Below are 16,289 nucleotides of genomic sequence, written 5' to 3' on the forward strand. Positions count from 1 at the left end.
AGTGTAATAACGGACCAAGACAGAAGCACTGCATGTACAAGGATGCCAGCTGCCGTTAAACCCCGAAGAAGAAGCAGCTGTGTACGGTGTCATAGCTGTGTCCAAATTCAGGAACCGCGCATCCCAGCTCAGTTTACAAGTTAGTTAGTTTTAATATTACTCTTATTATTCTTTCTGGTCACAAAATAAACGTTTAACATATTTTCAGAGAATGTAGCTGTGTAAACCTCAAATATCTGCTCAGTTTATCAAGACACCACATATTTTCAAAAGCGCTCCGACGTTTTCAGAGACGTCTGTTACCCACTAGCTCGATAGCTAGCCGGGAGGTCAAGGGTCACTAGAGCCGTGAGAACACCGGACTCCCGGCAAATTGTTTTCAAACCCACCGCCGTCTTTCACTACTCAGGTTAAACATGATATATGAGTCACTTAGATAACTTAACAATGTTATTGTTTGGCTTTTTTTTAGTATTTTATTTGTTCCTGAGTAAATCGGTTTGGCTGAGATTAAAGTTTTTACACAGCTGAATAAACATCAAGCAGACAGCTGATTATCAGAAGTGTGAGATGCTCAGAATTTACTCCGGTGTCCTGTTATATTTTAGAAAGCAAGGAGTTTATTAAACAGTTCCTATAATAAACACCTTTATTTAGAAACACATTTGTGCATCAAATGCTATAAAATCAAAGTTCAAAGTACTTCAGTCATTACGCTGATATATGACAGCAGTTAAGATCACATCTAATCACATCCTGAAATAGTCTTCAGCAGTAAACACGAGTCGCTGCGAGGAGGAAAACAGCAGCGCAGCAGATGGCCCCGCCCCTCCCTGAGCCTGGTTCTGCCGGAGGTTTCTTCCTGTTAAAAAGGAGTTTTTCCTTCCCACTGTCGCCACAGTGCTGCTCATAGGGGGTCATATGATTGTTGGCTTTTCTCTGTATCTATGAAGCGCCTTGAGGCGACTTATGTTATGATTTGGCGCTATATAAATAAAATTGAATTGAATCTATCTATAAATATCACCCTGAAGCATCAAACCATATGAATTAATCTGCCTGCAAACACATTAGTCACAGAGTTTTATGGGGTTCCACTTCTCAGGTGTTCTCTATAAACCTTTACATTAAACCAAATGATTTGTACTTCTTATTAACATAACCACAGACCAAATTCCCCTCTGAGATCCAAAGATGATAACGGTAATTTGTTGGTGCTGTGTTGGACGTTCCTGAGGTACAAACTACATGTTGAAAACGCAGCGTTCTTGTTCATCTCTGAGCTGATTTTGAGAACAAAGTACAAAAAGGCTCATCTGCACTGGTTGATACTGCGACTCTACAACAAATGACGGGCACACCTGTAATTACATAACTGCTTCATGCAGTCTCAGTTCAGTAGAGTTCATCCTGACAATAAAGAGATAACAGTTAATGATTATGTGCAGTTAGACAAGTAGGCCACCATTAAACAGTAAGCTGAAGAGGCACTTTGCACACACACAGTTCCTTCTGCAGCCGTCACAGCGGTGCCGTCAGATTCAGCTTTCTATAAATAAATCTCTATTTTTACCTTTTCTACTTTCATGCTTGCTTTTTAAAAAATGTTTTACTCATGTTTTCGTACTACTGTAAGGTGACCTCGAGGGTCTTTAAAGGCGCCTCCAAATATAATGTATTATTCTCCAAAGATTGGAATTAAATGAGTGTGTACCAAGTACACAGGGAGCATGAGCTCTGTAGTGCTTCACCATTCATTTGGTTTTACAGACCTGACTTCACAAAAACAAACTTCAACAACTTCAAGTGTTTAAAAACGGGAAAAAGGAATCTGACACCAAACAAATAAATTTGAAGCTGAAAAAACAAATTTATTCAACACATTTTTTTATTTTAAATAGCAAAACCCCGACGCAGCTCCACACGGGTCCCTCTGCTGCCCCTCACAGCCCGCTGAGCTCGGGTTTGTTCACTGTCACAACAGCGCTGATTGTTGGGCTTTTTATCTTTTATATTGTAGATATTTGTCTTATTAATAATAATAATGATGATAATATAAAGCACACATAAAGCATTTGAATTGAAGTGATATTGAAGACTCCAGGCGTGTTTTCAAAATACATGAACACGCACAGACCTAGAGGACGAACATTTTTATAAATGTCATTTTTAATTTGGAGCCAAAGAGATGACATCGGCCTAACATCAGCACACTGTCAGCCACGATGGTGTCTCTGTGAAGAGAATACTGTTTCGATTTGATTTATCCTTTAGTACCACAGTGACACAGATGGAGTGTTTTTCCTCTGGTGAAGTGACATGCAAAATAGTTCAATGTAATACAAGAAAACGAGTTAATGACAACTTTCTTTCTCAAGGTCCAGGGTTTCCAGGATGAATCCCCTTTCTTCATCAAGGGACCGCTTTTAACTCCACAACCATAAATCGTGTTCTAGCTGACTGGATTCTGAAGGACGAGCACACTTGGATCCCTGCAAACACTCCAGAAAAGAAGCTAAAACCATTCAAGCTAAAACTGATCTTAAAACGCAGAGTATGAACCACAGGCAGTGTCTAACCTAGGACACACCAGTTCTAATGAGGAATATCTTCACAGCTATGCTGTTTGAAGTCTGATCCCCATGTTTTCATAAAAGGAATGAGGTGGAGAACAACAAGAAACACATTTAAACAGGTCCACAGCATTCCAGTTAAATGAGGAACAAAGACATCGGGTCAGAACAGCTCCTGAGTTCAGTGTCGAGTTCAGACAGACCGTCAGTCCGCTACAGTGTGGAGAGCAGCAGGCCTGTGCACTCTTCAGTCTCCTGCTGTGGTGCACAAAGCCACCCTCGCTGCCCACCAACCTCCTCGCTCCAGCGTTAGTAAAGGCTCCAGGCCTGCTGATGCAGATAAAGTGATGACGAGGAAGAGGACGAGGTGGTGAGTTTGCGAGGGCCCAGCTGCTTTCCACACGCACACATTCAGTCCAGCTTCTCCTTCTGGACCAGCTTAGGAGCGTCTACAAAGTCCCGTCCATAAAAGAGGATAAGCCCACCGGTTACTGCACTGGCTGTTCCCCAGAACAGGACATAAGCCAGCGTCTCAGCCCACGTGTCACCTGACAGGAGACAACAGGTCGAACTGCGTCAGTGGAGGAAATTTATTTGCATTCAGTTTATTGCAGTTAGTCTTACCGGCCATTAGAAGGCAGATTATACACATGGAAAAGGCAACAACCATGATGATGGGCAACTAGAAGAAAGACAAGCGGCATCACATTAAAGACGTCAGAAAAAGAAAATGTTGTGAGTCGAGCTTCTTGAGCTCTTCTTACTGTCAGAAACTTCCAGTCCTTGGGGTCTCGCAGTGGAGTGGTCCAGTCAGCTTCATCGACAGCATAGTTCCCCAGAAATAAATCGATGGAATCCTGCAGGAAAAACAGCCCACCTGAACTCTGCTTTGCAGCGGCATCATCACAGGTACGCTCTTCTATATGAATTACAGTTTTAACTGCTGGATTTTGCAGTGACTTTGAAGTCTTTTTGTATGCAGGTTTAAGATTTTACCGATGTCATTACTGATGTGTAGAATGCAACAAAGCAACGAGGACCACACTGAACACAGCCTAACAGTTTTTGTCTCTGCTTAAAAAAGAGCAACCAAAGATGTCTTTAAGGGGATCAGCAGTTATTTCACTGACGGGTGTGTAGCTCGTCGAGGTCATGGCTTTAAAAGAGTGAGACTGGACGTGTTTGAAGACTTTTCACCTCTCATCAGAGGCTCCTTCATTCTGGACTGTTGTTAAAAGAAGTGGGGAACATGGTCTCTGAGCTTTTCTGAGCTCATATTTTTCTCATGTTAAACATGTTTCCATGTTTGATTCGGACTAAGAAATACGGCTTAATGAGATCTGCAAATCACTGCATTCTGTTTTTATTTACATTTCACAGTGTTGTCCAAATCTCCACAGCATCAGTGCTGAGCCCTGCTCGAGTTCTGCTGCTCACTCTACCTGCAGCGGTCTGATTACTCATAACATGATGATTATGTGAGAGTCATTAGCAGCTTGTATTATTGTGATATTGCTGTAGTATCTGATGGAACAGATTCATTTCACTTTGCAATATGGCATTCACACTATTCCACACTAATGAAGTAGCATATAAAGGACGACCTGAACCCACCAGTGACGTGTGGTCAGCAGAGGTCATCATAAAAAAATAATAATGATAATCAAAGAAATGAAATCGTTTCTTTATCGAATGGTTTGATCTATGAACTATTTTTTATGAAACAATCTGATTGCACACACTCACACAAACTGTGCCCTGCCATGCAACGAGGCACTGATAGGGGGCGCTCGTGAGTCCATGGTGCAAAAAAGGAACAAAGGGTCGGTGTGTGGACTCCATAAGTAAAGGTGAGACCATAATAAGGTTAATTTAAACAGTTTGTACGTGTAAAGAACGCTGATATGAAACATGACCTGTTAACTGCTGCCAATCAAATGGGAGGAAGGACCGGCTCAGGGCAGCAGCAGGTAGCAGTGGTGCTTCTGGTCTGCAGCAACTCCTGCTGCTGTGATCATGTGTTTCTATTTGATAAGGCAGTCGTCATTGCTGCGTTAGACTCCACGGAGCATTTCCATTCATAATTAATCTCTCAACATCTGTCTCAACCGCTGCCGCTGTGCACTGAGCCAGCTACCACTGACTTCCCACTAAATGAATGCAGAAATCAGGTAATGAAATGCTACTAAAAAGCAATATCAAATGTCCAGAACAGCAGCAGCTGCTTCACCGGCAGCACGAAGGCAGGAAGTGCCTCTACTAGCTGGCTGGAGCCAAATGGTGAATAATTTACTCTGTTGGGTTCATATGTTTGTAACTCTGACTCTGGTGGATCAGCCATGAAGCTCGTCTCTGGTACCCACCTGTCTAAAGCCATCAGAGAAGTTGTTTTTGTAATATCGGATCATCGAGTTCCAGCCGTCCATCAGCAGTCCCCAGTGTGTTCTCTTCCCTGTCCTGAAATATGAACATGAAATTCAGCACCATTAAGAAAAGCAGCAGCATTTACAGCTACTTTATCATTTTAATAAGTGTTAAAGTACAGAACTCACAGGAAAATGAAGGAGCTCAAGGACGGTCCGCAGAGGAGAACCTCTCGCCAGTTAGAAACTTTCTTTAAGAGCAAGATCCAATTTGGGTTTTTGGTTTTGCCCTCGCAAACAAAACAAACTGTAATATTCTGATGATGTGTGGCTGTAGTGATCTTTAAATATTAGACTTCTCTGCAGGCTAGAACCAGGTATTAACCACCAACACTAACCAGCAACAGCTGCAAAGACCAGGCAGGACGCTCTTCCCAATCACATCCGTCTAGGTCTCGCTGTCACTGCCCTCATCAGCACTGAAGTCTCCCAGCAGGACAGCAGAATGAACACCCTTGAGAACCTCGCCATGTCCCAGTAGCTAGCCTCGAAAGCTTCGGATCAGTTCACCAGGGCTCCTGCTCTTGCCCACTGCCCAACACACAATGGACCCAACCCCTACAGCATCTCCTGTGGGTGTCAAACCTACAAGAAGGCGGGTCATTTCCTTCTTCAAGTTGGCAGAGAACAGTGGCCTGGCCACCAGGCGTTCTCCGTCAAGCTCCCTCTCCAGGCCTTGCTCCCAGGTTGGGACCCCGATAACCCTACCCTGGTGGTGCCTGTTTTCGGACCCGGAGCAACATCCCCCAAGAACCCGAAGAGGAGAGTCCTGGCCCCTAGCCCTGCCAGTGTGGCAGAAATGATGAGGATGATGATGCAGCAGCAGCCGTTCTTCTCTGCGTGAGTAGCTTCATGTTGTTCGTGTGTAATTTACGTTGAGTAGGCTAACCACGTTATTACATTAATGCATGTAAGGTGAACTAGCAAACATCATCATAGCTACATGCAGCTGTCTTCTTGTGTGATGGCAGATACTCCCTTCACCCTGGCCAAAAAGGCTAAAATGACCAAAGAAAAAGAGGGAAACACCTGAACATGAGAGGTTTTTGGACTTTGTGTGTGTTCTCCATTCTTTAAGCACCGGCACCGTTTCAAAAGTACCGGTTTGGTACTGGTATCGGATAAAACCTAAACGATACCCATCCCTAGTGAGGAGTTCAGAGGGTCTCAGAGTACTGTTGCTTCTCCTTGCAAAGAGGCCACCTGGAGGAGATGGCTGGGAAGAGGGAGGTGCTGCCATTCTTGCTGCCCCCAATTTGTATTTTTAAGTAGGAAAACAGTTTGTCCGTTGCGTCTGATGCTGCTAGTGTCTTCCTCACAGTGAGACATAACATGTTCATTAATTACTGGTACTGTTCTCGATAATACTCAAAGCCAAGGTGTTGGTTTCGTATTGAAACTGGAAAAGTTTGATCGGTGCATCCCGATCTACAATCCACACTTTTGAAGACATCATTTATTTTGGCTTTTCTGGGAGCTTTTACTGTGTGTTCAATGAACACATGAAAAGCATCACCGTTCCCTTATTCTTTATTGCAACTCTAAAGACTCCTTATATTTTAACTGAGTACAATCGACTGTAGCACAAGTCAGAAACAAAACGCTAAAAGGAAATAGCTACTCCAAAGAAAGAGTGGGTGGTTGCTTTCACCTCATTATGGAAGAGACAACTGCCAGTTCTGATGGCACAACTTGAAGACAGGTAGGGCTAAAACAAAAACCTGTTAGCATGTGTTTGCTGTGAACACTCACCTAGTGAAGTCAGTCTTTAAGGCACCAGTTCCAGCATACTGCTTGGCACAAGCGTCAGCATTGTCTGCCCAGGCTGTGTGTGAAACACAGAAGGGGAGGCAGAGCAGGTCATTTACTAATCAGAGAGTTCGTCGTTCAAGCCCTGGCTACTCCAGTCTGCATGTCAAAGTATTCTTGAACGAGACACTGAACCCTGAGACGCTCTCTGATGCATTCACTGGAGTATGAATGTGTGGGAATGTTCAATGACTAAATGTTTTATAAAGTTATAGTCTAACCATGAAGCAAAAATGTCAAAGAGTGCAATAAGAGACCAGTCTTCTGCTCAGTGTGTGTGTAAAACTGTGACAAAGGCTAAATCATGCTGGCCAGATAGTAGCTGGGACAGAGCATATCAAACTGAAGCAGTGTTTACCACACAATGCCCTTTAGATGTCCTGTAAAAATCAGTGGATCCAGAAGGTTTTGCGAGCATGCAAAGGACCAGCTGCATATTAGGCAGGGTTTAGATATGAAAACAACAAACTCTGATTAGTTGTTACTACTCAGGCTACAGCTGTGTGAGGGAACACCCACCATTCTTGTACATCTTCTCAAAGTCTGTCTGCTCTTCAATCCGCTGGCCTATGTGGAGAACTCCCATCCTCTAAAGACACACACACACACCTTTTGTCAAATGCTCTCGAGTCTGAATGCCACTGTTTTCTAATACAGCCCTGTTTTAACTCGTTTAACCTCTTAAGCCCCAACGCCCCCTGATACGGGGGCAAAAGGCAGGGGATCAGTTGGGCTTGGGGCTTAAGAGGTTATGCAAACATTTTCCTTGTTTACCTGCTGCCTTCATTTAGAAGAATCAAAGCAAATATAATCCCACTGCAAAATGGTATGGAGTTAATTCCAGTGCATTTGCAGACAGCAGTGGGACTACTTTGACTGTAAGGTGCCAGGAGGAGCACCCAGATCTGAAGAACAATCATAGACACAGCAGGGTTTCAAAAACCCGCTCAGCAACAAGTCTGCTATTCTCAGAGGAACAGGTGACCTTGGAGTGATGTGGCCTCTGTCCCTACAGACACAGCTGCAGATACTACAGTGCAAAGCAGTACAAACAGAACGCTTTGTTGTCATTGGTTAGCTTTAATGCACCAACTAAGGCCAAGAAGAATTGCAGACAGTTACATCTAGGGCAAATTAATCACGTTTCAGGAGAGGAGACGTACTCCTGATCATGATCAATGACCAGTTTATTGACATCAACAGATTGCTGCTCAACAGTCCTTCAGCTAGATGAACTCACTGATGAACTGTGTGCTCAGATACTTTTATTTGCTCTTTGATGTCATATTTATAATTTGGACAGAAGCAGATGTTGACATGATGGTGAAAGTGTAAAGAAAAACACCAACATAAAGGCCTGGGACTGATTCAGTTCCATTTCATTTATTTATATAGCACCAACAGACAACAACAATCACCTCAAGGTGCTCTGCAAAGCAAGGAAACAACCCTACAATCACACAACCCCCATGAGCAATTACTTGGCAACAGTGGGAAGGAAAAACTCCCTTTTTACAGGAAGAAACCTGCAACAGAACCAGGGGGGGCATGTTGGGGGAGAGAGGAAGGAGACGAGAGCGCCAGCTGTGAGCATAAAGGAGGGCTTGCTGTTCTTGCAACAAACGGTTGTGTAACTCTGCTCATATAACAATCAAGTTGTGGATTTGTTGCCCGGACACTGAACTGTGCGCTGTTGGACCCAGGACCCATGTGGCTGTTTATGTTCCTCCCACTGCTACCCCACAGCTCACAGCTGCATGGGACATTATTCACTCTCCCATTGGCCGGTTACAGACTCAGCTTACAGCCTCTCTGGTGACTTCAAACACGTCACTGCCAACTTCACACAATATGTGGTCGGTCCCGCCAGGGGGGAGAGACTTTTAGACCAACTGTATGCTAATGTCAGTCTGCTCTGTACCCCCACTGGCTGGGTCAGACAAAAGCTGATTCAGTTCACCCTCCACTATGCGCCTGTTGTGAAGAGGGAGCCTGTGACCACCAGTAGTATTAGGAGGGGGTCGGAGGAGGCCTCAGTGGAGCTACAGGGCTGTTTTGTGACAGACTGGGAGACTGTGAGTGTTTCACCGACTACACCTTCCACACCGACTCCACTGTCCCAGCTCAGACATTGCTATCCAAATAACAAGCTGTGGGTGACGAGGACATCAAAGCCCTCCTCAACGACAAGAAGAAGGCCTTCAGACTGGACAATAGAGAGGAGGTGAGCACGGTTCAGTTACTGAAAGGTAACATCAGAGAATAATTACCAGAGAAAGCTGGAGCAGAACAGCATGAGCGAGGTGTGGAGTGGCATAAAGACAGGGGCTCCTTAAAAGCTGGGGCCGGTACGTTCCAAGCGATCTAAGCAGGTGACGTCGTGAGACTGCATCCCAGCGATTGGCTGGTCAGTAGCGTCACTCGATGAGTCATGAGAGCGTCTCGTTCATGAAAGTCAAACCTGCCGTTCTTGTAACCCGGCAATGAGGGAAATACGAAACAAAGCCACGGTCCCTGAGTTTGACGAAAAGCCAGAGACCGAGCAGCGGGTATATCCACGCCTCCACTTCCACCTTTTTTGTACCATTCATGTTGCATACTAACTACGTTACAGGATGCTAGGCAGCAATGACAACAACCAGGCACATTAGGTGCTACTGAAGTGTAAGGGAAAACCAACTGTGGTGAGCCATAGCAAGCTGACCAAAGTAGGTCCGATTAAAAAGGGGCTAATGTGCTCAATGTGTTTTTCAACAGATTTGACACTGCAGTAAACGCTCAGCCACTCTCTCCCTCTGTTCATGGGTCTGCAGAGGCTCCCGGTGCTGAAGACGTCCTGCCCTGGTCCTGTACCAAAGTCGCCACATTCCAGTGACCCCAGGGTTGCAGACCTGTGTCACTGACTTCCCAGGCAGGCCTGGAGGACGCCATCATCTACCTGCTCAATGGTGTCTATGCACATCTGGACCAGCCGGCGAGCACTGTGAGGGTCATGTTTTTTGACTTTTCCAGGCGTTCAACACTATCAGGCCGACCCTCCTGGGTGATACGCTGACAGCGATGCAGGTGGATGCCTCTCTGGTGTCCTGGATTGCTGATGCAACATTGTGTGTCAGGTGATCAGCAACACAGGGACCGTCCTCTCTTCTTTCCTCTTCACCGTGTACACCACAGACTTCAGCCACTGCACAGAAACCTGCCATCAGAGGTTTTCTGATCATGAATGCATCAGTGACAGTGAAGAGGCAGAGCACTGGGGGGAGTGGGTTGAAGTGGACATCGTGGAAGACTACAAGTCCGTTGGAGTACATCGATAATAACCTGGACTGGATTAAAAACAACACTGCACAAGTGGTTCAGGTCTTTTAACATCTGTCAGACGATGCTGTCTGTTGTGGCAGTGCCATCCTCTATGCTGCTGCACGCTGGGGGAGCAGGCTGAGGGTCACAGATGCCAAACACTCAAACTGATCCGTAAGGCCAGTAATGCTGTGGGGACGGAGCTGGACTCCTTAAGGTGGTGTCGGAGAGGCGGATGTTGTCCAAGATGAGGCTGGACAATACCTCCATGACATGCTGGCCAGTCACAGGAGCACGTTCACTGAGAGGCTGAGATTACCCATAATGCACCACTGAACGCCACAGGAAATCCTTCCTGTCTGTGGCCATCTCCCTGTACAACTCCTCCACTGATACAATAGTACAATAGCGCACATCCTCTGCAGTGAAAGTAACGACGTTTTATAGATTAGAGTCAAATGTACACGATATACATTTAATCTCTGTAATATTGTGGATATTTAGACTCGAGCTAGTTCAGTCTGTTACTGTTCTTATCGTCTCTGACCACATTGTTAGGGATCAGTGAAACCCCAAACAGACCAACAACCTGAAGGAAGCATTAAAGCAGAAAGTGGCCACTTCAAGGCTGCTCAGACTGAGCACAGTGCAAACAGGTTACACAGATTTGAGCCTTTACCTTTATACAGGCTTTGTATCAAGGTGTAATGTGTACAATTAATCATCACCAGTTAAATAAAGCAGTATCATGTTCGTATCAGTGTCACATGCTGTTTATTTATTTGTGCATTCTTTCTGTTTACACATGAAAGCACTTCTGTAATTTGGCCTCTGCACACGTACTGTGTTAGATTTTAAACCAAATAATGACCTTCAGCTCAGATTTAAGGAGTTTAGCAAAATTATTACATTAACTGATTTGCAGTTAATGAAAAATGAATTCCAGCAATCTAAAAGGAAACACGGTCCAATGGAAGCGAGGGAGCTCGAGGACGGGTCGAGAGCCCAAATAAACCACAGAGCTCACCAAACCTTTAGGGTAACCAGCTCAGCCATCAGTAGAATTCAGAATTTAGCTTGCAGGGGAAAAGCAGTCCAGCACAGCTCAAGAGCAGTATATGAAAAACATGGTTGTGCGTTGCTCTACCTCAAAATGTCGGGGTCCTTTCCACTGACTGGAAAAACTTCCTAAAACAGGCTGGATTCCTGTTTTTGTTAAACCCTTGAATCACTTTAGTCACATATTGACTGTTGGGTTTAAAATCCTTGTGGTGGTGAACAGAAAACATTTATGACTCATACGTCTAAATGTGTGTAAATGTGCTTGTACAGTAAAGTACTTCAAGGTTTCCTGATGGTGCTGAAGGATAAGCAAGTTCTTGCATGTGAGAACCATTACACATTATTATATGTGACTATGCATTTAATACCTGCAGCTGTGACTGAAGAGAGCGTCGGGCCAGCAGGCTCTGGATGACATTTGTACGATCCAAACAGTCCATGCAGTTGCTCCGAAAAGTTCCCTCCTGATTTAACAGCACCTTTCCATCTGCATCCACTAGGAAATATCTGCATCCATATGCACAACATTACTTCTCATGAAGAGTGTATTGCTATTGGACAGACACAAGCTGCTCTACTAGCTCACTGACCCAAAGTCATCCTGCATTTCAGCAACCATGTCCAGTAAGATCTGAAGGCGGTGCCACCTCATGTGGCTGCACTCCTTATGAAAGTCAAAAGCTATGTACCTAGACAAAAGCGAGGCTTTAATTACCTGAGGAAAGCTGGATGTCGAGTAAATGCCAGACAGATGAAGCCTGAGGCTGAATTAGTGGTAATCTTACTTGATCAAGCCATTACCCAAGTTTGTGACCATGTTGTCGAATGCCAGCTCCAACGGCTTTTCTGAGCCTTTTTGGTTTATCTGTGAAAGAACAGAACAAATAAAACAAATGGGTATGTGTGGGTTTGCTGTTATCTCATTTGACTGTGAGGTTATATCATGGTCTTGTAAATGCAAAAATCAGTAGCTAACGGATTGTTCTCACCAAGTTCAAAGCGACTTGTCTTCCATAGAGGATGATCTGGGAGTCAAAGTGTCTCTGGAATCCGTCCAGCTACGACAAAAACAGGAAGATTTCAGAAATGAAGATAAACAACAGGTATTTGTTTTTTCACTTGAATCTGCATGTAAAGAACTTACATGGTTGACTGTTTTGCTGATCTGTGGTTTTGGTTTGTACCTGAGATTAGGCCTTTGGGACCAGTAGAAGGGGATGGAGCCTCTGGTCTGCAAACACACCATTAACAACGAGAATTTGAAATCAGAGGAGAGACCCAGAGAAGGCAGAGTTTCTGAAGCGTGTCTACAGGATGAGCCCATGAAGCTCTTGGTCGCTCAAAAAGACCCAACTGTGGAGACATGTATGGCTTGAGATATTAACTTTAATAGATTAAGCTATATATCCATACGTTACATTAAACCAGCGCCTGTGTGAAAATAGCTGAAATATCCAAACAACATGAAGGGTCCCATATTTGATCAAACACATTGTCCCTACTATGTAACTCGCATGTTAGGTGACACACATTCCAGTACAGTCCACTGTCTCTGAGGGTTAGATGGGGCCTTGTCCGTGATCCAGTTCAAAAGGACGCACTTGCTTGCACAGATGTTAACAGCCTGTAAAGCTGCTTTTCTAATCTGCCCGATTTTGTCATTCGGAGCAGCAAACACGACGGGTTCAGCGGCAGCAGAGATCTGATCCAGGTCACACTTTATGAACAATACTGCTGTATTTTTCTGCATGAGCACAGACAGTGAGTGAGGTTGTCCACCTCTATTTTACACTTAGGGCAGAGTAAGGCCTGAGTTATATCCGTGGGCTCGGTGTGAGACTTGCATTTGGACTGCTTTTACTTCATTGCACTCAGATATTTAGCATTCTCCCAGACTTGGTCCCAGGTGCCTTTGCAGTGATTTAGATGTTAATCTGTTGAATTTCTGAACATGATTTGTCTTCAATCATCCAGGTAAGTAAATGCCACACTCGCTCACAGGTCACCTGATGAAACGCTTCGTCCAGATGAACAGAATCAACTTTTTGGAATTTTTCTGTTTCTTCATCTTTTTACATTGTTATTAGAGTAAACTTTTCTGCACCCTGGGAAGCCAACAGACTGAAGGAAGCTTTTGGACCCATGTTCCTTCACTTACTGACCATTTTCCTATTTGCTATCGTTGGTCTGAACGGCAGATTTCATGTAATCTCTGCTGGAGCACTAAGTGTTTGGCTCACCTGAACAAAAGAAGCCTTTGCACCGTTGTACTGCACTACCTGCTCTGTTTCCACATAGTTAGCAGCGTGTCCTTCTGAATCAATGCCTACAACAAAAACACACAAACACACAAAAAAACTGTTGACAAACTCGGTTATCTGAATCCTTCAAAGTCATGAGGAGCTGATTAGCTTGTCACTGACTTGAGGTGCAAACGCACTGACTCCACTATGTTCAAATGACTCGTGCGCTCGCTGCATGTACCCACCTGCAGTTAAGCAACAGGTGGAGCCAGGCTGTGTCTGCTACACTGCTCAGGTGGATAGTATGTGTCAAACACAGCAGGATCCTCCCAGAACAACAATATCCTTTCTGTAAATTCTTCTAATCTTTTTAGTGTTGTTATAAAAACAGAAGAAAATACCACAAAATGCATTTACTGAGAACATTTCTTCAGAGACATAAAGCAGCCAGAACATTCGGTCAGGGCTCAAAGTAGGGCTGGTTTCTAGAATCGATTCGATTTGAATCTGGGAAATTTTGCCTCAGACAGTCAGAAATATTATAACTCAGATCAGCACATTTACATCTTTTTGTATCTATAAAAAGAAAGCTGACACTTTCCAGACTTTATCAAAGGTGTGAGCGTCACAGCAGAGGCCTTTGTGTCAAAGCAACTGAACATAAAACAGAAACACATGAAGCTGGTTTTCTGGCCTGGATTTTATTAAAATATTCTGCAGTCGATCAAAAACGAAAGAAAACCATTAATCAACAATGAACATCACCTCTGACGTTACAGCGGTTTGATTAGAGACACGGTGTTTTGCATTTTGTATAATTTTAAAAAGTTTAAATTTGTTCAGAAGCCTGTTGAACGGCAGAAATTAGGTTTTCTTAGTAAAAGGAAAAAACAGCGGCCGACAACCTGTAAACAACGACAGACTTGTGCGTAACAAGCAAGCGAATAATGAAGAAAACAGATTTGTAGACGTGAAACTGTTGTTGAAGTACACAGAGAGAGAGAGAGAGAGAGCTGTGCATGACGTGCAAAACAGCAAAAGTCAGAGTGAGTCCATGACGATGTTTGTGTGAAGCTTAGTTTGGATCAATGTTGTTTGGAGAGAGATAAACTAACAGCTTCAGAATCAGCACAAAAAGGGCGTGAACACAAAGCTCGACCCGCCGACACGTCAGAGTCAGCGAGCTGTCGGCTGTCAGCCCCGACCGTGTCCGTGGCGTCGGTGAGAAAGTCACAGCTCACTGATTCTGATGCGTCGGCGGGTCGAGCTGTGTGTTCGCGTCTCTGTGCAGAGTCCGTGCTCCTGCTCTCATTTACTGTCTTAAATGTTTGGTGGTTGTTGATATTTTGTGAGGCTTCACCTGAGATTCTGGTGTTTCAGGAAAAATTCATATTAAAAAAATCAGGATTTTAATGAATCGATATCACGTTATCCAAGCGAGAATCGATTTTAATCGATGAATCGATCATCAAAACCCAGCCCTAGCTCAAAGGACATAAATTACCTCGGACATAGTAGCGGACCCCTGCTCTGAAACAGCTCCTCCTGGAGATAACGCTCCACTCAAACACCTTTCCACTGATGCAGCTCGACTTCACAGTGATAACTGATTAGCACGTGTTAAGGACACAACAGTGCTGACAGGAAACATCACCACATATGATATTAAAGACTCATTGCCAAAAAAAATTGAGTATGAAACATTTGTAAGGTTTACTCAAGTTTAGTCTAGTGGTACGAAACATCTACACTGCGGTACATTTTTAAACAACGTCCTCTGGATGTTTTATTGTTATGTTATTACTCATCTGATAGTTTTCTGTCAAGAAGAAGAAAAAAGCGCTCCAGCAATCACAACAAAGCATTTAGAGCGCACAGACCAGTCTGCTTAGTGGTCATTAAATGACACCGTCCAGTTCCACTTTACACAGGTAACATGAAAGCTGCCATTCACTAAGGAAACAGGAAAGGATACAGCCGTGGACAACAGGAAACACAAACATGTGCAGCTGTGAAAGGAGAGCAGCGGTAAATGTTTCTATGTACAGCAGCAGAATATTTAAACATGTTGAAATGAAACTGTCTGCTACAGGCGGACCTTCTCCACAGTTACACATATTTTGGAAAATGAAAAATGGGCGGTGAGCTCAGCAGCTTTGCTTCTGTATAGAACTGCAGGAGACAAACTTATTAGCTGAAGCCGTTTTGCAGCTACACATCTGCTGGTTTTATTTTTCCCGATGACACGATTCACTGAAAACAGCATCAACTCCTTAAGTCGTCTCGCTGACTGACTTGAACATTTCAAAGTTTCCATGACACAAGCTCCTTGGTTACGTTGGCTACATGTACCATCGTTTTCCTGCTAAATCGTAAAATGTTGCTGCAGTGGATTCACCCTGGTGCCTCTGGCAGCAGGTAAATGATCAGTACATTAGGAATTTTCATCAGATGAGAGGGTGCTGGAGCTCATCATCCTACCTTGTTTTGTGCCACACTTTTCCTCACTCCATCACTTTGATGGTTGATGTTTTCCTCATCAAGTCATAGAAACGCTTCTAGTGTGTTTTGGATTACTGCAGCCTTGCCTCTCTTCTTTTCTTAATTGCTCACAATGAAACAAACTCTAGAGCCTTGTGGACTGAAGGGATTTCCTTCACCATGCTAAATGTTTTCTTGTGCTTTTTATAATCTTCCTTACTCACTAAATAATTGGATCTTACCTCTGGCTGTGCTATGAATTCTCTCAACAAGTGTCCGTTCCAAACAAATCGCTGATCTGCCTGAAACAAGAACAGATACAGAACTGCAAATCAAGCCGAAGCTACTATTAACTGAGATAACGTACAGTCCTCTGTCCTAAACCACCCCGTTCTTTA

General features: G+C 44.0%; 1 protein-coding gene across 1 annotated transcript in view; it reads right to left on the minus strand.

The window, feature by feature from the left end:
* Positions 1 to 1,879: 1,879 nt before the first annotated feature.
* LOC102195586 (phosphatidylinositide phosphatase SAC1-A-like) overlaps positions 1,880 to 16,289 on the minus strand; it is a 31,923-nt gene continuing 17,513 nt past the window's right edge. The window contains exons 8-22 of the mRNA XM_005752882.1: positions 16,134 to 16,216; positions 15,386 to 15,419; positions 14,915 to 15,016; positions 13,408 to 13,493; positions 12,312 to 12,398; positions 12,157 to 12,225; positions 11,953 to 12,032; positions 11,758 to 11,856; positions 11,536 to 11,674; positions 7,325 to 7,394; positions 6,749 to 6,821; positions 4,937 to 5,030; positions 3,338 to 3,430; positions 3,198 to 3,255; positions 1,880 to 3,121 (exon numbers count right to left, since the gene is read on the minus strand). Coding sequence (XP_005752939.1) covers positions 2,985 to 3,121; positions 3,198 to 3,255; positions 3,338 to 3,430; positions 4,937 to 5,030; positions 6,749 to 6,821; positions 7,325 to 7,394; positions 11,536 to 11,674; positions 11,758 to 11,856; positions 11,953 to 12,032; positions 12,157 to 12,225; positions 12,312 to 12,398; positions 13,408 to 13,493; positions 14,915 to 15,016; positions 15,386 to 15,419; positions 16,134 to 16,216 — 1,304 coding nt within the window. The 3' untranslated portion in view covers positions 1,880 to 2,984. The remainder of the gene's footprint in view (positions 3,122 to 3,197; positions 3,256 to 3,337; positions 3,431 to 4,936; positions 5,031 to 6,748; positions 6,822 to 7,324; positions 7,395 to 11,535; positions 11,675 to 11,757; positions 11,857 to 11,952; positions 12,033 to 12,156; positions 12,226 to 12,311; positions 12,399 to 13,407; positions 13,494 to 14,914; positions 15,017 to 15,385; positions 15,420 to 16,133; positions 16,217 to 16,289) is intronic.

Source organism: Pundamilia nyererei, unplaced genomic scaffold (assembly GCF_000239375.1).
Source record: "Pundamilia nyererei isolate P.nyererei 1_Seehausen unplaced genomic scaffold, PunNye1.0 scaffold00387, whole genome shotgun sequence".
Lineage (NCBI taxonomy): Eukaryota > Metazoa > Chordata > Actinopteri > Cichliformes > Cichlidae > Pundamilia > Pundamilia nyererei.